A 22,647-nucleotide genomic window follows, 5' to 3' on the forward strand; every position below is an offset into this window, starting at 1 on the left:
ACTTCACAGTAAACACGCAGTGCTTTATGTCCAAGGTACAGCCTAATAATATAGAGCCATTTTCCCCAGGTATTTATCTCACTATTCTAATCATACTATTATATTATTATCATACTATTATATTATACTGTCTCCGGCTTTATCTGGACACATTGAGAACCCTTCTCCCACTGTCCTGAGCAACTCCCTCTCTATTATCGCTGTTCTGTTCTCCTCCAGTATTTTATTACAGGAAAGAGCAGGAGCCACCACAAGAGGGCGACAATCTGCTAAAAAAGAGGAGGAAGTGTCCTCAGTACAGGAGGGGCAGTGGCCATTTTATTGTAGACCAGAATAGGACTAAAAGGAAGCTTTTTTTTCTAGATCTAAAAAGTCCTGATAGGGATGTGAGACTGGAGAGTGTGTTTCCAGAAAGGAGGAGGTAATAATGTCTTTTTATTATGAGAGGAGGGTGTGGACAGGATGGGGGGATCATGTGATTGGGGTGTCAGGTCATGTATCTCACCGGTATATATACATATATATAAAGCTCACCAGTGGGATTGTTACATTTGATGTATGTTGGCCTCTGTTTGGAGAAGTTCCCGGGAAATATCTTATTGATCATTCCACAGATAGCCTTTCATTTCGCTCTTTTTTATGCCACACTTCGATTGTGTTCATTTTTTTCCATATTACCGGTAATCTTTTTAATACTAATTTTCCACAAACCAATAGAAATATGTGAGAATTATTCTCTCAATTCCTTGCTCGGGTAGGGGGGGGGAGGCACCAATTTTTTCTGTATGATGGTCACATTGTAGACTTTACTAATTTTCATGGGCTGAAAAAAAAATGTGTTTTATAAATGAATGATTTAAATTTAAATAATTGAAATGTGCCCCAGGAAATAGCTCCACATTAGAACCCCCTTCCATATCAGAGAACCTCTTCACATCATAAATCCCCTTCACATTAGAGTTACCCCTTCAACATTAAAAGTCCCCCTTTTACATCAGAAGTTCCCCCTTTCACATCAGAGTCATCACTTTTGCATCAGAACTCCCATTTCTTATCACTGCCCCACCTTTCACATCAGAATATCCCTTCCTTCACATCAGAGTCTCCCCAATTCACATCAGGACCCTCCTTTCACATCAAAACGGGCTCCAAGAAGTAACTTCACATCAGAACCTCACTCCATATCAGAGTCCCCCCTTTAATATCAAAAGTCCCCTTCACATCAGAGTCATCACTAAGGCCCCTTTCACATGGGGGCGGCGTTGGCGGTAAAGCGCAGCTATTGTAAGCAGCGCTTTACCGTCGGTATTCGGCCACTAGCGAGGTGGTTTTACCCCCGCTAGCGGCCGAGAAACAGTTAAAAACCACCGCAAAGCGCCTCTGCAGAGATCCCCATCACATCAGATCAGATCCCCTTCACATGAGAGCCCCCCCTCCCCTTCACATGAGAGCCCCCCTCCCCTTCATATCAGAACCCCCTCCCCTTCATATTAGAGCCCCCTTCCCCTTCACATGAGAGCCCCCCTCCCCTTCACATCAGAGCCTCCCTCCCCTTCCCCTCAGAAGCCCCTCCCCTTTACATCAGAGCTCCTCTCCCCTTCACATCAGAGCCCCATCACATCAGAAGCCCCATCCCTTCACATCAGAACCCCCCCTCCCCTTCACATCAGAGCCCCCCTCCCCTTCACATCAGAGCCCCCTCCCCTTCACCTCAGAACCCCCCCTCCCCTTCACATCAGAGCCCCTTCACATCAGAGCCCCCCTCCCCTTCACATCAGTGCCCCCCCTCCCCTTCACATCAGTGCCCCCCCTCCCCTTCACATCAGAACCCCCATCCCTTCACATCAGAGCCCCCCTCCCCTTCACATCGGAGCCCCCTCCCCTTCACATCAGAGCCCCCCTCCCCTTCACCTCAGAGCCCCCCTCCCCTTCACCTCAGAGCCCCCCTCCCCTTCACATCAGAGTCCCTCTCCCCTTCATATCAGAGCCCCTTCACATCAGAAGCCCCATCCCTTCACATCAGAGCCCCCCTTCCCTTCACATCAGTGCCCCCCTCCCCTTCACATCAGTGCCCCCCTCCCCTTCACATCAGTGCCCCCCTCCCCTTCACATCAGAGCCCCCCTCCCCTTCACATCAGAGCCCCCCTCCCCTTCACCTCAGAACCCCCTCCCCTTCACCTCAGAGCCCCCCTCCCCTTCACCTCAGAGCCCCCCTCCCCTTCACCTCAGAGCCTCCCTCCCCTTCACCTCAGAACCCCCCCTCCCCTTCACATCAGAGTCCCTCTCCCCTTCATATCAGAGCCCCTTCACATCAGAAGCCCCATCCCTTCACATCAGAACCCCCCTCCCCTTCACATCAGAGCCCCCTCCCCTTCACATCAGAGCCCCCCCTCCCCTTCACATCAGAGCCCCTCTCCCCTTCATATCAGAGCCCCTTCACATCAGAAGCCCCATCCCTTCACATCAGTGCCCCCCTCCCCTTCACATCAGTGCCCCCCTCCCCTTCACATCAGTGCCCCCCTCCCCTTCACATCAGAGCCCCCCCCCCTTCACCTCAGAACCCCCCCTCCCCTTCACATCAGAACCCCCCTCCCCTTTACATCAGAGCCCCCTCCCCTTCACATCAGAGCCCCCTCCCCTTCACCTCAGAGCCCCCCTCCCCTTCACCTCAGAGCCCCCCTCCCCTTCACATCAGAGTCCCTCTCCCCTTCATATCAGAGCCCCTTCACATCAGAAGCCCCATCCCTTCACATCAGAACCCCCCTCCCCTTCACATCAGAGCCCCCCTCCCCTTCACCTCAGAACCCCCTCCCCTTCACCTCAGAACCCCCCCTCCCCTTCACATCAGAGCCCCCCTCCCCTTCACATCAGTGCCCCCCCTCCCCTTCACATCAGAACCCCCATCCCTTCACATCAGAGCCCCCCTCCCCTTCACATCGGAGCCCCCTCCCCTTCACATCAGAGCCCCCCTCCCTTTCACCTCAGAGCCCCCCTCCCCTTCACATCAGTGCCCCCCTCCCCTTCACATCAGAGTCCCTCTCCCCTTCATATCAGAGCCCCTTCACATCAGAAGCCCCATACCTTCATATCAGAGCCCCCCTCCCCTTCACATCAGTGCCCCCCTCCCCTTCACATCAGTGCCCCCCTCCCCTTCACATCAGTGCCCCCCTCCCCTTCACCTCAGAGCCCCCCTCCCCTTCACATCAGAGTCCCTCTCGCCTTCATATCAGAGCCCCTTCACATCAGAAGCCCCATACCTTCATATCAGAGCCCCCCTCCCCTTCACATCAGTGCCCCCCTCCCCTTCACATCAGTGCCCCCCTCCCCTTCACATCAGTGCCCCCCTCCCCTTCACATCAGAGCCCCTCTCCCCTTCACATCAGAGCCCCCCTCCCCTTCACATCAGAGCCCCCCTCCCCTTCACCTCAGAACCCCCTCCCCTTCACCTCAGAGCCCCCCTCCCCTTCACCTCAGAGCCTCCCTCCCCTTCACCTCAGAGCCCCCCCTCCCCTTCACATCAGAGTCCCTCTCCCCTTCATATCAGAGCCCCTTCACATCAGAAGCCCCATCCCTTCACATCAGAACCCCCCTCCCCTTCACATCAGAGCCCCCTCCCCTTCACATCAGAGCCCCCTCCCCTTCACCTCAGAACCCCCCCTCCCCTTCACATCAGAGCCCCTCTCCCCTTCATATCAGAGCCCCTTCACATCAGAAGCCCCATCCCTTCACATCAGAGCCCCCCTTCCCTTCACATCAGTGCCCCCCTCCCCTTCACATCAGTGCCCCCCTCCCCTTCACATCAGAGCCCCCTCCCCTTCACCTCAGAACCCCCCTCCCCTTCACATCAGAACCCCCCTCCCCTTCACCTCAGAGCCCCCCTCCCCTTCACCTCAGAGCCCCCCTCCCCTTCACCTCAGAGCCTCCCTCCCCTTCACCTCAGAACCCCCCCTCCCCTTCACATCAGAGTCCCTCTCCCCTTCATATCAGAGCCCCTTCACATCAGAAGCCCCATCCCTTCACATCAGAACCCCCCTCCCCTTCACATCAGAGCCCCCTCCCCTTCACATCAGAGCCCCCCCTCCCCTTCACATCAGAGCCCCTCTCCCCTTCATATCAGAGCCCCTTCACATCAGAAGCCCCATCCCTTCACATCAGTGCCCCCCTCCCCTTCACATCAGTGCCCCCCTCCCCTTCACATCAGTGCCCCCCTCCCCTTCACATCAGAGCCCCCCCCCCTTCACCTCAGAACCCCCCCTCCCCTTCACATCAGAACCCCCCTCCCCTTCACATCAGAGCCCCCTCCCCTTCACATCAGAGCCCCCTCCCCTTCACCTCAGAGCCCCCCTCCCCTTCACCTCAGAGCCCCCCTCCCCTTCACATCAGAGTCCCTCTCCCCTTCATATCAGAGCCCCTTCACATCAGAAGCCCCATCCCTTCACATCAGAACCCCCCTCCCCTTCACATCAGAGCCCCCCTCCCCTTCACCTCAGAACCCCCTCCCCTTCACCTCAGAACCCCCCCTCCCCTTCACATCAGAGCCCCCCTCCCCTTCACATCAGTGCCCCCCCTCCCCTTCACATCAGAACCCCCATCCCTTCACATCAGAGCCCCCCTCCCCTTCACATCGGAGCCCCCTCCCCTTCACATCAGAGCCCCCCTCCCTTTCACCTCAGAGCCCCCCTCCCCTTCACATCAGTGCCCCCCTCCCCTTCACATCAGAGTCCCTCTCCCCTTCATATCAGAGCCCCTTCACATCAGAAGCCCCATACCTTCATATCAGAGCCCCCCTCCCCTTCACATCAGTGCCCCCCTCCCCTTCACATCAGTGCCCCCCTCCCCTTCACATCAGTGCCCCCCTCCCCTTCACCTCAGAGCCCCCCTCCCCTTCACATCAGAGTCCCTCTCGCCTTCATATCAGAGCCCCTTCACATCAGAAGCCCCATACCTTCATATCAGAGCCCCCCTCCCCTTCACATCAGTGCCCCCCTCCCCTTCACATCAGTGCCCCCCTCCCCTTCACATCAGTGCCCCCCTCCCCTTCACATCAGAGCCCCTCTCCCCTTCACATCAGAGCCCCCCTCCCCTTCACATCAGAGCCCCCCTCCCCTTCACCTCAGAACCCCCTCCCCTTCACCTCAGAGCCCCCCTCCCCTTCACCTCAGAGCCTCCCTCCCCTTCACCTCAGAGCCCCCCCTCCCCTTCACATCAGAGTCCCTCTCCCCTTCATATCAGAGCCCCTTCACATCAGAAGCCCCATCCCTTCACATCAGAACCCCCCTCCCCTTCACATCAGAGCCCCCTCCCCTTCACATCAGAGCCCCCTCCCCTTCACCTCAGAACCCCCCCTCCCCTTCACATCAGAGCCCCTCTCCCCTTCATATCAGAGCCCCTTCACATCAGAAGCCCCATCCCTTCACATCAGAGCCCCCCTTCCCTTCACATCAGTGCCCCCCTCCCCTTCACATCAGTGCCCCCCTCCCCTTCACATCAGAGCCCCCTCCCCTTCACCTCAGAACCCCCCTCCCCTTCACATCAGAACCCCCCTCCCCTTCACATCAGAGCCCCCTCCCCTTCACCTCAGAACCCCCCCTCCCCTTCACATCAGAGCCCCCTCCCCTTCACATCAGAGCCCCCTCCCCTTCACCTCAGAACCCCCCCTCCCCTTCACATCAGAGCCCCCTCCCCTTCACATCAGAGCCCCCTCCCCTTCACCTCAGAACCCCCCCTCCCCTTCACATCAGAGCCCCCTCCCCTTCACATCAGAACCCCCCCTCCCCTTCACATCAGAGCCCCCTCCCCTTCACATCAGAGCCCCCCTCCCCTTCACCTCAGAACCCCCCCTCCCCTTCACATCAGAGCCCCCTCCCCTTCACATCAGAGCCCCCTCCCCTTCACCTCAGAACCCCCCCTCCCCTTCACATCAGAGCCCCTTCACATCAGAGCCCCCCTCCCCTTCACATCAGAGCCCCTCTCCCCTTCATATCAGAGCCCCTTCACATCAGAAGCCCCATCCCTTCACATCAGAGCCCCCCTTCCCTTCACATCAGTGCCCCCCTCCCCTTCACATCAGTGCCCCCCTCCCCTTCACATCAGTGCCCCCCTCCCCTTCACATCAGAGCCCCCTCCCCTTCACCTCAGAACCCCCCCATCCCTTCACATCAGAGCCCCCCTCCCCTTCACATCGGAGCCCCCTCCCCTTCACATCAGAGCCCCCTTCCCCTTCACCTCAGAGCCCCCCTCCCCTTCACATCAGAGTCCCTCTCCCCTTCATATCAGAGCCCCTTCACATCAGAAGCCCCATCCCTTCACATCAGAACCCCCCTCCCCTTCACATCAGAGCCCCCTCCCCTTCACATCAGAGCCCCCTCCCCTTCACCTCAGAACCCCCCCTCCCCTTCACATCAGAGCCCCTCTCCCCTTCATATCAGAGCCCCTTCACATCAGAAGCCCCATCCCTTCACATCAGAGCCCCCCTTCCCTTCACATCAGTGCCCCCCTCCCCTTCACATCAGTGCCCCCCTCCCCTTCACATCAGAGCCCCCTCCCCTTCACCTCAGAACCCCCCCTCCCCTTCACATCAGAGCCCCTCTCCCCTTCACATCAGAGCCCCCCTCCCCTTCACATCAGAGCCCCCTCTCTTTCATATCAGAATCCCCATCCCTTCACATCAGAAGCCCCATACCTTCATATCAGAGCCCCCCTCCCCTTCACATCAGTGCCCCCCTCCCCTTCACATCAGAGCCCCTCTCCCCTTCACATCAGAGCCCCCCTCCCCTTCACATCAGAGCCCCCCTCCCCTTCACCTCAGAACCCCCTCCCCTTCACCTCAGAACCCCCTCCCCTTCACCTCAGAGCCCCCCTCCCCTTCACCTCAGAGCCCCCCTCCCCTTCACCTCAGAGCCCCCCTCCCCTTCACATCAGAGTCCGTCTCCCCTTCATATCAGAGCCCCTTCACATCAGAAGCCCCATCCCTTCACATCAGAACCCCCCTCCCCTTCACATCAGAGCCCCCCTCCCCTTCACCTCAGAACCCCCCCTCCCCTTCACATCAGAGCCCCTCTCTCCTTCATATCAGAGCCCCTTCACATCAGAAGCCCCATCCCTTCACATCAGAGCCCCTCTCCCCTTCACATCAGAGCCCCCCTCCCCTTCACATCAGTGCCCCCCTCCCCTTCACATCAGTGCCCCCCTCCCCTTCACATCAGTGCCCCCCTCCCCTTCACATCAGAGCCCCCTCCCCTTCACCTCAGAACCCCCCCTCCCCTTCACATCAGAGCCCCTCTCCCCTTCACATCAGAGCCCCCCTCCCCTTCACATCAGAGCCCCCTCCCTTTCATATCAGAATCCCCATCCCTTCACATCAGAGCCCCCCTCCCCTTCACAACAGAGCCCCCCTCCCCTTTACCTCGGAACCCCCCCTCCCCTTCACATCAGAGCCCCTTCACATCATAGCCCCCCTCCCCTTCACATCAGAGCCCCCCTCCCCTTCACATCAGAGCCCCCCTCCCCTTCACATCAGAGCCCCCCTCCCCTTCACATCAGAGCCCCCATCCCTTCACATCAGAGCTCCCCTCCCCTTCATATCAGAACCCCCTCCCCTTCACATTAGAGCCCCCCTCCCCTTCACATCAGAAGCCCCATCCCTTCACATCAGAACCCCCCTCCCCTTCACATCAGAGCCCCCCTCCCCTTCACATTAGAGCCCCCCTCCCCTTCACATCAGAGCCCTCCTCCCCTTCACATCAGAGCCCTCCTCCCCTTCACATGAGAGCCCCCCTCCCCTTTACATCAGAGCCCCTCTCCCCTTCACATCAGAGCCCCATCACATCAGAAGCCCCATCCCTTCACATCAGAGCCCCTCTCCCCTTCACATCAGAGCCCCCCTCCCCTTCATATCAGAACCCCCATCCCTTCACATCAGAACCCCCTCCCCTTTACATCAGAGCCCCCCTCCCCTTCTCATCAGAGCCCCCTTCCTCTTCACATCAGAACCCCCCCCTTTACATCAGAACTTCCCTCCCCTTCACATCAGAGCCCCCCCCCCCTTCTCATCGGAGCCCCCTTCCTCTTCACATCAGAACCCCCCCCTCCCCTTCACATCAGAACTCCTCTCCCCTTCACATCAGAGCCCCTTCACATCAGAAGCCCCATCCCTTCACATCCGAGCCCCCCTCCCCTTCACATCAGAGCCCCCCTCCCCTTCACATTAGAGCCCCCCTCCCCTTCTCATCAGAGCCCCCTTCCCCTTCACATCAGAACCCCTATCCCCTTCACATCAGAACTCCCATCCCCTTCACATCAGAACCCCCCTCCCCTTCAGATCAGCGCCCCCTCCCATTCACATCAGAGCCCCCCCTCCCCTTCACATCAGAACTCCCCTCCCCTTCACATCAGAGCCCCCCTCCCCTTCACCTCAGAACCCCCTCCCCTTCACCTCAGAGCCCCCCTCCCCTTCACCTCAGAGCCCCCCTCCCCTTCACCTCAGAGCCTCCCTCCCCTTCACCTCAGAACCCCCCCTCCCCTTCACATCAGAGTCCCTCTCCCCTTCATATCAGAGCCCCTTCACATCAGAAGCCCCATCCCTTCACATCAGAACCCCCCTCCCCTTCACATCAGAGCCCCCTCCCCTTCACATCAGAGCCCCCCCTCCCCTTCACATCAGAGCCCCTCTCCCCTTCATATCAGAGCCCCTTCACATCAGAAGCCCCATCCCTTCACATCAGTGCCCCCCTCCCCTTCACATCAGTGCCCCCCTCCCCTTCACATCAGTGCCCCCCTCCCCTTCACATCAGTGCCCCCCTCCCCTTCACATCAGAGCCCCCTCCCCTTCACCTCAGAACCCCCCCTCCCCTTCACATCAGAACCCCCCTCCCCTTCACATCAGAGCCCCCTCCCCTTCACATCAGAGCCCCCTCCCCTTCACCTCAGAGCCCCCCTCCCCTTCACATCAGAGTCCCTCTCCCCTTCATATCAGAGCCCCTTCACATCAGAAGCCCCATCCCTTCACATCAGAACCCCCCTCCCCTTCACATCAGAGCCCCCCTCCCCTTCACCTCAGAACCCCCTCCCCTTCACCTCAGAACCCCCCCTCCCCTTCACATCAGAGCCCCCCTCCCCTTCACATCAGTGCCCCCCCTCCCCTTCACATCAGAACCCCCATCCCTTCACATCAGAGCCCCCCTCCCCTTCACATCGGAGCCCCCTCCCCTTCACATCAGAGCCCCCCTCCCCTTCACCTCAGAGCCCCCCTCCCCTTCACATCAGTGCCCCCCTCCCCTTCACATCAGAGTCCCTCTCCCCTTCATATCAGAGCCCCTTCACATCAGAAGCCCCATACCTTCATATCAGAGCCCCCCTCCCCTTCACATCAGTGCCCCCCTCCCCTTCACATCAGTGCCCCCCTCCCCTTCACATCAGTGCCCCCCTCCCCTTCACCTCAGAGCCCCCCTCCCCTTCACATCAGAGTCCCTCTCGCCTTCATATCAGAGCCCCTTCACATCAGAAGCCCCATACCTTCATATCAGAGCCCCCCTCCCCTTCACATCAGTGCCCCTCTCCCCTTCACATCAGTGCCCCCCTCCCCTTCACATCAGTGCCCCCCTCCCCTTCACATCAGAGCCCCTCTCCCCTTCACATCAGAGCCCCCCTCCCCTTCACATCAGAGCCCCCCTCCCCTTCACCTCAGAACCCCCTCCCCTTCACCTCAGAGCCCCCCTCCCCTTCACCTCAGAGCCTCCCTCCCCTTCACCTCAGAGCCCCCCCTCCCCTTCACATCAGAGTCCCTCTCCCCTTCATATCAGAGCCCCTTCACATCAGAAGCCCCATCCCTTCACATCAGAACCCCCCTCCCCTTCACATCAGAGCCCCCTCCCCTTCACATCAGAGCCCCCTCCCCTTCACCTCAGAACCCCCCCTCCCCTTCACATCAGAGCCCCTCTCCCCTTCATATCAGAGCCCCTTCACATCAGAAGCCCCATCCCTTCACATCAGAGCCCCCCTTCCCTTCACATCAGTGCCCCCCTCCCCTTCACATCAGTGCCCCCCTCCCCTTCACATCAGAGCCCCCTCCCCTTCACCTCAGAACCCCCCTCCCCTTCACATCAGAACCCCCCTCCCCTTCACATCAGAGCCCCCTCCCCTTCACCTCAGAACCCCCCCTCCCCTTCACATCAGAGCCCCCTCCCCTTCACATCAGAGCCCCCTCCCCTTCACCTCAGAACCCCCCCTCCCCTTCACATCAGAGCCCCTTCACATCAGAGCCCCCCTCCCCTTCACCTCAGAACCCCCCCTCCCCTTCACATCAGAGCCCCCTCCCCTTCACATCAGAGCCCCCTCCCCTTCACCTCAGAACCCCCCCTCCCCTTCACATCAGAGCCCCTTCACATCAGAGCCCCCCTCCCCTTCACATCAGAGCCCCTCTCCCCTTCATATCAGAGCCCCTTCACATCAGAAGCCCCATCCCTTCACATCAGAGCCCCCCTTCCCTTCACATCAGTGCCCCCCTCCCCTTCACATCAGTGCCCCCCTCCCCTTCACATCAGAGCCCCCTCCCCTTCACCTCAGAACCCCCCCATCCCTTCACATCAGAGCCCCCCTCCCCTTCACATCGGAGCCCCCTCCCCTTCACATCAGAGCCCCCTTCCCCTTCACCTCAGAGCCCCCCTCCCCTTCACATCAGAGTCCCTCTCCCCTTCATATCAGAGCCCCTTCACATCAGAAGCCCCATCCCTTCACATCAGAACCCCCCTCCCCTTCACATCAGAGCCCCCTCCCCTTCACATCAGAGCCCCCTCCCCTTCACCTCAGAACCCCCCCTCCCCTTCACATCAGAGCCCCTCTCCCCTTCATATCAGAGCCCCTTCACATCAGAAGCCCCATCCCTTCACATCAGAGCCCCCCTTCCCTTCACATCAGTGCCCCCCTCCCCTTCACATCAGTGCCCCCCTCCCCTTCACATCAGAGCCCCCTCCCCTTCACCTCAGAACCCCCCCTCCCCTTCACATCAGAGCCCCTCTCCCCTTCACATCAGAGCCCCCCTCCCCTTCACATCAGAGCCCCCTCCCTTTCATATCAGAATCCCCATCCCTTCACATCAGAAGCCCCATACCTTCATATCAGAGCCCCCCTCCCCTTCACATCAGTGCCCCCCTCCCCTTCACATCAGAGCCCCTCTCCCCTTCACATCAGAGCCCCCCTCCCCTTCACATCAGAGCCCCCCTCCCCTTCACCTCAGAACCCCCTCCCCTTCACCTCAGAACCCCCTCCCCTTCACCTCAGAGCCCCCCTCCCCTTCACCTCAGAGCCCCCCTCCCCTTCACCTCAGAGCCCCCCTCCCCTTCACCTCAGAGCCCCCCTCCCCTTCACATCAGAGTCCCTCTCCCCTTCATATCAGAGCCCCTTCACATCAGAAGCCCCATCCCTTCACATCAGAGCCCCTCTCCCCTTCACATCAGAGCCCCCCTCCCCTTCACATCAGTGCCCCCCTCCCCTTCACATCAGTGCCCCCCTCCCCTTCACATCAGTGCCCCCCTCCCCTTCACATCAGAGCCCCCTCCCCTTCACCTCAGAACCCCCCCTCCCCTTCACATCAGAGCCCCTCTCCCCTTCACATCAGAGCCCCCCTCCCCTTCACATCAGAGCCCCCTCCCTTTCATATCAGAATCCCCATCCCTTCACATCAGAGCCCCCCTCCCCTTCACAACAGAGCCCCCCTCCCCTTTACCTCGGAACCCCCCCTCCCCTTCACATCAGAGCCCCTTCACATCATAGCCCCCCTCCCCTTCACATCAGAGCCCCCCTCCCCTTCACATCAGAGCCCCCCTCCCCTTCACATCAGAGCCCCCCTCCCCTTCACATCAGAGCCCCCATCCCTTCACATCAGAGCTCCCCTCCCCTTCATATCAGAACCCCCTCCCCTTCACATTAGAGCCCCCCTCCCCTTCACATCAGAGCCCCCCTCCCCTTCACATCAGAGCCCCCCTCCCCTTCACATCAGAGCCCCCCTCCCCTTCACATTAGAGCCCCCCTCCCCTTCACATCAGAGCCCTCCTCCCCTTCACATCAGAGCCCCCCTCCCCTTTACATCAGAGCCCCTCTCCCCTTCACATCAGAGCCCCATCACATCAGAACCCCCATCCCTTCACATCAGAGCTCCCCTCCCCTTCATATCAGAACCCCCTCCCCTTCACATGAGAGCCCCCCTCCCCTTTACATCAGAGCCCCTCTCCCCTTCACATCAGAGCCCCATCACATCAGAAGCCCCATCCCTTCACATCAGAGCCCCTCTCCCCTTCACATCAGAGCCCCCCTCCCCTTCACATCAGAACCCCCTCCCCTTTACATCAGAGCCCCCCTCCCCTTCTCATCAGAGCCCCCTTCCTCTTCACATCAGAACCCCCCCCTTTACATCAGAACTTCCCTCCCCTTCACATCAGAGCCCCCCCCCCCTTCTCATCGGAGCCCCCTTCCTCTTCACATCAGAACCCCCCCCTCCCCTTCACATCAGAACTCCTCTCCCCTTCACATCAGAGCCCCTTCACATCAGAAGCCCCATCCCTTCACATCCGAGCCCCCCTCCCCTTCACATCAGAGCCCCCCTCCCCTTCACATTAGAGCCCCCCTCCCCTTCTCATCAGAGCCCCCTTCCCCTTCACATCAGAACCCCTATCCCCTTCACATCAGAACTCCCATCCCCTTCACATCAGAACTCCCATCCCCTTCACATCAGAACCCCCCTCCCCTTCAGATCAGCGCCCCCTCCCATTCACATCAGAGCCCCCCCTCCCCTTCACATCAGAACTCCCCTCCCCTTCACATCAGAACCCCTCTTCCCTTCACATCAGACCCCCTCCCCTCTCCTTCACATCTGAGCCCCCCTCCCCTTCACATCAGAGCCCCTCTCCCCTTCACATCATAGTTACATAGTTACATAGTAGGTGAGGTTGAAAAAAGACACAAGTCCATCAAGTCCAACCTATGTGTGTGATTATGTACATCAGAGTCCCTCCTTTCATGTCAAGGTCTTCCTTCCACATCAGAACCCCCCCCCCCTTCACATCAGAACCCCCTTCTTTCACATCAGAACCCCTCTCCCTTTTTTACATCAGTGTCCCCCTTTTCACATTAAAGTGCCCCTTTTCACATCAGAACCTCTCTCCCTTTTCACATCAGTGTCCCCCCTTTCAAAATAGGGTCCTCCTTCCAAATCACCCCCCCCCCCCCCTTCATATCCGAGTCCCCACATTACATCAGTGTCCTTAGTCATCCTGTCCTACCTTACAATCTTCATCACAGCATTACACAGGGCAATCGGTGGGGATCGTGGTTGGGAGGCCAGTCCTCTTCTGAATGCTGGGGTGGCCCTATATTAGTGTCATGCATTTGTATAGTGCAGTTGGGCTGGCTGCCAGCACCATAGCAACAAATGACATTGCGTGCCCTGGCTGCTCTAAGTCAGTTTTTTTGGTGCTGGCGGCTGACCTGCCTGCATCTTGGAAACCAATGAAGCAAATACAGAACAAGGTGCTGTAGGCTGGGTAAAATCTTGCAGTGGGCCGGATGTGGCTCAGTGGCTGTAGTTTGGAGACCCCTGCCCAAGAGGATTAGTAATAACAGTATTTAAAGCAGCATTTAACCCAAAAACAAAAATGCAATAGATTGCAGCTTACAAATCCTGTGGTGGCTGCATTCGTTTTCTTTTTTAGGCTTTTCTCATTATTTTCAACCGGTGATTGGGTCAGTACCGCACTGCTCATCTTAAGGTGTTTCCACTCTGGATGGAGATGGCATGGAGCCACCCTTGGACCAGGTCTATATATGCTAATATAATAAATCAAAAGCGCATACTTCTAAGAGGGTCATCAGTAGAGAGATCGACAATCCACTTTGCATCCACATATGTGCTCAAAACATATGGAGAACAACCATAGTGCAGTATTTAAAAACACCAAATGTTTTATTAAATATTTATGCACTAACATAATCCAGGGTTTTAACAGCATTAAAAATAATATCAGTACACTAACCATCACTTTCAGCACTGCACTTCTGGTACCCGTATTGCATCATCAAATCACATGACTTCATCTTTTCAACACTTTACACAAAAAGTGGAACAGTCCATTTACTGGTCCCACCTCTTATTAGGTTTATTTAAATATACATATATAGTGTTGATATATACTAAAGTGTTAAAATATATTCTATTTCAGTGCTATCTTTTTTGTTTTGCTGGGTCCTGGGACAACCTAAACAAAGACAAAATTGATTTCTGGGTAAACGGATCTCTCTAAACGGATCACCTGATTGAAGATGGAAAAGGAGCAGAGTCACATGACCGAGAGGATATTAAACCTCACCCTGGAGATCGTCTACCTGCTGACCGGAGAGGTGAGGAGGATTCTGGGAGGTCACATGACATCCCTCTTATCTCTATTAATAAAACACAGACCTGACTGGAGGGGTGAGGAGGATTCTGGGAGGTCACATGACATCACTCTTATCTCTATTAATAAAACACAGACCTGACCGGGAAGCTGAGGAGGATTCTGGGAGCTCACATGATGTCACTCTTATCTCTATTAAATAAACACAGACTTGACCTAAGAGGTGAGGGGAATTCTGGGAGGTCTCATGACATCACTTTTATCTTTTTGACAAAACACAGCTGATTTTACAATTCAACATCAAAACAGTCATACACATTTCCAAATACTGTATTTCACTATATAAGATCCGTTTTAGTGCTAAAAATAAGTGTGAAATGCCAGACTCCGTTGGGTTAACAAGATGTCCGTTTGCCATCTTCTCACTGTATCCTTACTGTGGACGAGTGCGGGGTGTAGCAAGATGGCGGTGACTGAACATCACTTCCATTTCGAAATCTGACGGGTCGCCTAATCTGATGAAACACTGGAGAGGTGAGGAGGATTCTGGGAGGTCACATGACATCACTCATCTCTAATAATAAAACACAGACCTGACCAGAGAGGTAGGGAGGATTCTGGGAGGTCACATGACATCACTGTCAAAGACCTGATTGGAAAGATAAAATGTATTGTCAAGGCAGACATTTTAATGAATTGGAAATGTTTAACCTAGTTGGGATGGTGACATACCCTGGTGTTTTTCTTTATTATAGAATTATATCGCTTTCAAGTTATCTGATGGCTTGGTTGCTTCCAACATGATGAAGACCCAGAATCCCATTATAGAGCCTCCATCTTACTCCTCAAGAAAGAAGAAGAAGGTTGAAGAAGTCACCAAAGAGATTGTTGAACTGCTGACAGGAGAGGTGAGCGGTGCCGGTAATTCTGGGACATTATCCAGTAACAGACAAGGGATGTGTCTGGATGGTGACTGTATCATTGTGTGTGTCAGGTTCCTATTAGGTGTCAGGATAGCATTGTCTATTTCTACCCAGAGGAAAGTAACTACTTAGGACATGAGGATCTGGAAAAGGTCATCATCATGGAAAACAAGACACCCAACACATCACCAGGTAAAAAGAGACTTTAATTTCTTGTAAAGGAGAGAAGAGTATTGAGGATCCACATTCAGTAGATATACACATCCTCTGATTTAAAGACATAGAAACAATGCATTCAGTCAGTGTGTGTGTTTCCTACAGATGAATCCAGTAACAGAAATCCCCCAAAGAGATGTCCCCGTCCTCTGTATTCCCGGAACTCCACACAGGAAGATCAGGTACATGGAAACAAATTAAATATCACCAATTTCTAAGAAGCAGATCCTAAAGCACTACTCTTAGGGCTTTGGGAATGAAACCTGAGTGCTGCCATCTTTGTGAATTGCACCATGTAGATTTACTACAACCCATTTGGAGAAGAGCTTTATACCTACTAGACTAAGGTGTGAGGGACACATTATGCTGAGTGCAGGAGCAAAGCCTAGCACATGAGTTCCTCAGCAGATCTGATAAAGACCTGTTTTTTTTATATTTTCAGTATCTTACTTTGTGACCATTTCTGTGGCAATAATGCTTTTATGCTCAAAAGAACTTCATGCAAAGAATTTTGTTTTATCTTTGTACAGGTTACACTGGAGGTATATCAGATTGATTATAAAACAGAAGTTAAAGTGGAAGCAGATGCTCCATATGTGATGGGTGATGAGCCATGTGAGGAGGATGAAATCCCTCCAGAGATCAGCACAGGTGAGTAATAAACACTAAATCCAGAGAAGAGTCCCAGATTCTCCTTGTTCAGTCACTACAACAATCTCTTCTTCTCCCCCCTCCTCTGTCAGTAGACAGTAATGGGGAGACAGTATGTGTCCAGTGGGGGAGTCAGGAGCCATCAGCCTCTATTAGACCCAGGCTCTCCTCCTCACATCATGTTATTGTGTGTTACCAGCCAAGAGACGTGACCAGGAGGATCAAAAAACCAGAGGATCAGCAGAGCTGGGGGTTACAACCTGGGGTCCCTCATTCATCTCAGTACAGGGGACTCTCCTCTTTATTCACAGACCCCAGACAGACTCAGAGAGACGTCAAAGATGGAGAGGAGGAAGAAGAACATGTGAGGATTAAAGAGGAAGAAGTTCTCATAGAGATCGGCATGGGTGAGTAGTAAACACTAAATACAGAAAAGAGTCCCAGATTCTTTGTTGAGCTGCCTATTTATAGAATCCCATGGTTTTGTACTTGCCATAAAACCAATTTCTTGGAGTTCATTAAAGTGTAACCTTAGTCAGAAAACTGAGACCTAATAGATCATGTCAGCATGGTCCGTTTTACGGGTATAGCTATGTAAAAAAATAAAAAATAAGTGCCTATACTGTTTAAAATCCAGTAATACACTGTCTCACCCACTCCGCACATGCTCAGTTACTTTCAGTTCTCTGCATTGTACCTAAAATCAGAGTCAGTAGAGGTCGATCTGCTGACAGTATTAAGATTCACTGTTGCTGAAAGGGGAAGAAGCAACAGGAATGACAGACTGTGTGAAGGGAACATAGATAAGGGAAGAAGAAGATAAAAGCAGGAGATGTGAGAGGACAAACTCTACTGCCAGTGAGAAACAAAAGAGTTAAACTTATAAGGATAGTGTCTTATCTCCCTAATTCTCTCTCCTTGCTTTCTCATGGCAGCTTGTGAACTCCAGCACTGTAAAGCTTCTGTTAGGCTTCCTCTCTAGCTAAGCTAAGACATACAATCTGTGAACAGTCTCAACCAGAGGCTGTTCAACTTGGAGACCTTCTGCAGATATGGGTACGGCCCAGCGTGATATTTACACCATCTCCCCTCTAGTTAAACTTACAAGGATAGTGTGTTATCTCCCTGATTATCTCTTCTTGCTTCTTCTTGCCAGCTTGTGATCTTCAGCACTGTAAAGCTTCTGTCAGCCTTCCTCTCTAGCTAAGCCAAGACATACAATTAAGGCTTGAAATGTACATAATTTAAGTGAGGAAAGTATAGTATAGTTTTTGAGACCAATGTAGACGGGGAGAGTTTTCTATAAGAAAGTAACTGCTCTGGGCTTCAACAAAATGGCAGCCTCCAGTGAGAAGAAACAGGAGTAATGCTGGAGGCATCTTACAGCACACACTAATGCTGGTAGCATAATTTTTAACGTGGAATGTATATTCAAGGAATTGTACAATGGAAAACAAGAAAGCCATTGACCAACCAGGTATAAGCCCTCCCACTCCCATCATGCTTCACTTTTATAAAAAAAAAGGCAGTACAAGAAGTAGTCACAAATGTATTGGGGTTGGGACCTGTGTCCTTTAATGAACTCTAAGAAAGGGAAATTACAGTAAATACAAAAATGTTGTTTTCTTTCTTGTCCATCAAGGGAAGCAGGAATCAGTAATGCAGACATAATTGGCTCATTCAAAATTTTACTGATTCATAATTTCTGTGCAGTACTATGAGGTCCCAAAGAAGCAGGTGTTCACGTAAAACATGTAGACCAACTTATGATTTAGTTAAGAACATGGAACATTGGTGATAACTGTCTCATATCCTTATGGTTCATTAAAATTTTTTGCATGTATTTTAAAGTCTAGCTTTTTTTTTTGGTCAACCAGATTTTTTATGATCCTATATTTGTAATAAAGAATACATTTTATGTATGACTTTTGTGTTATTGTGGTTTCCAGAGACGTATTCAAAATCCCACACTATAAAGCTATTCAATTTTTCTACTTTATCAAAACTAGGGGGTGGGCAACAGTAACAAAACACTAATATGCCCACATAACAAAATAGTTAAACTGGGGGCAGCCTGCAGCTAAAAGAGACTACCATAGGACATGAGGCCCAGAAGCACCACAAGCAGAATCCAGTGCCTGAGGGTCACATTCTAGGCAGTCCCCGCAATTATCAGTTCAGTGGGGTCGTGGGGTCCAGGCAGCCTCCAAGCCTATGCTGGATAGTTGCATAAAGACAAAAAAGCATCTTGAGTAGAAATAGGAAACTTGTCTCAATAGAAAAAGACATGGTTTCTCAACCAGGTTTCCATGGAATTCTATGGCTCCTCCAGAGGTTGCTAGAGGGTCCTTGAGCAATTTTTGCCCCACAGATAAGTTCCCACTGACACCATTGATCTTTTTAGCTTTCTGTAAGTGGGTAATAATTCCCAATGACCACAAGTGTAAGGAGCATTCTTCCTGCTGACCATCACAATAATGTATCATGAGTCGTAGATCTAGTCGTTTTTAGCAGGGGGTCCAAGAGACCAGAAGACCAGAGACCAGTTATTTTAAGGGTACCTATGTGTTGAAAAGGTTGGGAAAGGCTGTTCTAGGACATTAAATAACTGAAGCATGATAGGAGTCCGAGAGGTTTTACCTGGCTGGCCAACAGCTTTTTGTGTTTGCCAGTGTTCAGTTTCTCCCTTTGGCAGCAGTATACCTCGGAATTACTGATTCTTGTATCCCTTAATAAATGAGAAAAAAAATTGCTAACCAACTGTTTTTATAGCAAGCGTCCACCAATGAAGAACTTTCATTCTCTGTGTGGCCGTGCCATGTGGCTAACCCATGATGTTGGTGTCACTTAGCATTATAGGTTTTCTAAAGTGACTGCAGAGTCTGTTTCTTTTTAGACTGTCTCTCTCCAGTTGAATCTCCTTACATAGCAGGGAGGAGGAGGGATGCAATGTAATAATTGACTTGCCCATGCATAATGAGCTATTAGGTTGCTGGTGTGGTGCTCCAGTGTCCACAAACCTTTGGCAAAACAGTATATATTCAGGTGTGAGACATTTCTAAAGTATTTAATGTCCATTAAAAAGCTATTCCACCTCTTTTTTTTACCCCAGACGGACAACAGATCTTGAAGAAAAAGGAGGAATTTTCCATTTTGTTTCCAGGAAATGAAAATTACATCACATTAAGTTCTCAAAGAGAAGACCACATTACCCCAAGTCTCCATCCAGCACTCCCCAGTGCAGATCGATTATCTGATGCCTCTACTCCTGGGGAAAATTTTCCAGATCACTTACCTCCCCTCACCCATCATATTGGTCATGGAAAATTTCTTTGTTATGTGTGCGGGAAATGTTTCACCAGGAAGGAAAGTCTCACCTTACACCAGAGGTCTCACACGGGGGAAAAGCCACATTCATGTTCCGTATGTGGGAAATGTTTTCTTCGGAAATGGTGTTTAATTAATCACGAGAGGACTCACACAGGTGAGAAACCATATTCATGTACGGAATGTGGCAAACATTTCATGCACAAGTCAAATCTTGCTTTCCACCAACGGACTCACACAGGCGTTCCAGCAACAGATCTGCACAAGCCATACTCTTGTCCTGAATGCGGGAAATGTTTCAAAGTAAATGCTGGTCTTCTTCTACATCAGAGAACTCACACTGGCGTGAAACCATATTCATGTTTAGAGTGCGGGAAATGTTTTTCTATGAGCTCGGCTCTTGTGAAACACAAGAGAATTCACACCGGTGAGAAGCCGTATTCGTGTTCAGAATGTGGGAAATCCTTCAGTCAGAGGACCCATCTTGTTTTACATGAGAGAACTCACACCGGAGTGAAACCGTATTCATGTGAAGAGTGTGGGAAATGCTTTACTGCAAGTTCAGCTCTTGCTAAGCACAAGCGGACTCACACGGGGGAGAAGCCGTATTCCTGTACAGTTTGCGGGAGAGGTTTTGCGCGTAAAGAAAACCTTGTAGTACATCTTAAAATTCACACCAGGTAGAAGCCGTATTCATGTTCACAATGATGGAGATGCTTTCTGTAAAAATAAATATACATTTTTTAAACACACCTAAAAATGGGGGGAAGGAGGCCTAGCGGTGCCCAATTTTTATAAGCATTTCCTTGCTGGCCAATTGACATTTGCTCACTGCTGGCTGACTACTCCCTTAGATGACACCTCTGTATCCTTGAAGGCAGCATGTGTGGGATCATATAAGGCTCTCTCCCATCTAGTGTACAGAGGTTTGAAGTCCCCCTACTCCCTTACCTCTTCTATGCGTTCAGTTATAAAGGCATGGTCTGTGGCACAGGGGTTTACGCCATCTAGTCCTGATCGGCTTTCTCCCAACGTGCCACTGGAGAAATCCAAACCTAACTCATTTTTTTGACTATCCTGATCCGGTAGTCGGGACCAAATATGATATTAAGACTCTACAACATATAGTTTCTAATGGTTCCCTGATGGCCTTTAATGATTTTAAAGAGCGCTACGGATTGCCAAATTCACAATTTTTTAGGCATATCCAATTGAGACATGCTTTTTGCAAGAGGAAAGGATCCTCTTAATCTTGAACCAAATGACCTAGAACTACTGACACGCAGTGACTCATTATCCAAACCAGTATCCATTCTATACCGTAAACGGTTCAATTGATGACACCCTGCAGATTGGCCTGGGAGACCGCAGCTCCTGGTTTAGACCGGGACGATTGGGACATCTGGGAGGCTCAGTTTAGGTGCCTAGTCTCCACTAGAGACCGTTTGATCCATTACAAATTTCTACATAGAATATACCTTATCCCAGCTAGGCTGGCTAGGAAATTTAGAGGCCAACCCTCTCTATGCTGGAGATGTTCTGCACCCTTCCCAAATTTTATTAACACATCTTTTGGGAATGGCCTAACATTAAACCCTTTTGGCAAGAAATTGCGACATGTATCCAGTCGGTCCCCTCCATCTCGATTCCCCTTTCGGTTGAAGTATGCTTGTTGAGCATAGTTGAACCTCTGGCTACCTCTGGCTACCCTTTGTACAAAGTTAGCCTTTAAACGCGTCGAGCTATTAGATGCCCCTTTGTTTACATCTAAAGACTGTTAACAACATTATGTTCTACTGGATCTTACCAATTAAAATTATGTTTTTATTGTGGAGGCACACAATAACGAGTTTGGTGTTTTATATGATGATATCATTGTGAACCAATATGTTGCTATGCTATTATGCTACCATGTTGTTATGTATGGAATAAATTCTACCTATTTTAAATGTTTGTATGTATTATGTTACTATGCAATATATATGGTCACAACTCACAATTACCCACCAGACACATTCATGTTGTGATGCCTCCCTGGCTGCATGTTTCATATAAAGTCCCAAACCCCTCTCCCATGTATCTCAGCAATTAGGGATGGAGGCACATGCACTGTGCCTCATATAAAGTCCCAAACACTCTTTTCTCCTCATTAATGGCTGTTTTGAGTTATTTTGAGGGGACAGCAAATTTACACTGTTATACTGTCACGAATGTCACATCTACCCCAATGCAGGTGGTCAGACACTATAGCTAGCTACTGTGTGCTTCACCTATAGCAGCCCCCTTTCCCTTAAGGCAAGCAGGCCTACCGGTACTTGGTTGCCCCCAGGACTTGTACACAATACTATAGTGCCTGGCCACCACACCAGGGCACACGCAAAAATAGCAAACAACAGACTACTTGCAGTTTAGCAGACAGATAGCGTGGTTCTATGACAGTCCAGGTAAAAGGCAGGCTGAGTTCAGGGAATAGTCCAATATCCGATCCAATGACAGTCTAGGTAAAAGGAAGGCTGAGTTCAGGGAATAGTCCAATATTCAATCCAGGTCATATACAGGGAAATCCAACAGCAAAGCAGGGCAGACAAACGGGAGGCTTGATCAGGAACAATGCAGGTAACGCTGTCTCTATCACAAGCAAGAGATAGAGTGTTCGGTTTGCTTATATCAGATGACTGACCAGATCAATCACCTTGCAGGTGAACACAGACAGGGGGAATGCATTAGCCAACACCCGGATGCTGGAATGAGGAGCAGGAGCACTAAGTGATCCTGACATATACAAGCTGTACACTCACTACTGTACATTGTAGCAAAGTGTCATTTCTTCAGTGTTGTCACATGAAAAGATATAATAAAATATTTACAAAAATGTGAGGGATACTGTATTTATTACAGATATTTAAATAGTGCCAACCAGTGGCAGTGTGTCCATTAAGGGCCCCCTCTGTGTACTATGGATAGATTCATGCATTGCATGAATCTATCCACAACCGCTGTAACCACACCCATTCAAGCGCCCCGGCGCCTGAATTACAGCGGCGGGGGGGGGGTGTTTTTGAAGCACCTGATTAGAGCTATAGGCTCTAATAGGCTTCAAAAAAGGTGCACTGCAAACCATTGCGCTTGCAGTGCACCCAGGTGTG

At 52.1% G+C, this 22,647-nt stretch overlaps 2 protein-coding genes across 2 annotated transcripts in view; both read left to right on the forward strand.

Moving 5' to 3' along the window:
• The window catches only part of LOC141106758 (uncharacterized), a 217,646-nt gene that overhangs the window by 115,821 nt on the left and 79,178 nt on the right, over window positions 1-22,647 (forward strand).
• On the forward strand, window positions 300-21,450 carry LOC141104613 (oocyte zinc finger protein XlCOF8.4-like). The gene is made up of 8 exons (XM_073594257.1): window positions 300-421; window positions 14,211-14,388; window positions 15,140-15,292; window positions 15,379-15,499; window positions 15,629-15,705; window positions 16,054-16,174; window positions 16,486-16,581; window positions 19,287-21,450. Exons 2-8 carry the CDS (start codon window positions 14,311-14,313, stop codon window positions 20,183-20,185), a joined length of 1,545 nt encoding a protein of 514 aa, XP_073450358.1. The 5' UTR covers window positions 300-421; window positions 14,211-14,310; the 3' UTR covers window positions 20,186-21,450.

Source organism: Aquarana catesbeiana, linkage group LG08 (genome assembly GCF_042186555.1).
Source record: "Aquarana catesbeiana isolate 2022-GZ linkage group LG08, ASM4218655v1, whole genome shotgun sequence".
In the NCBI taxonomy this organism is placed as follows: domain Eukaryota; kingdom Metazoa; phylum Chordata; class Amphibia; order Anura; family Ranidae; genus Aquarana; species Aquarana catesbeiana.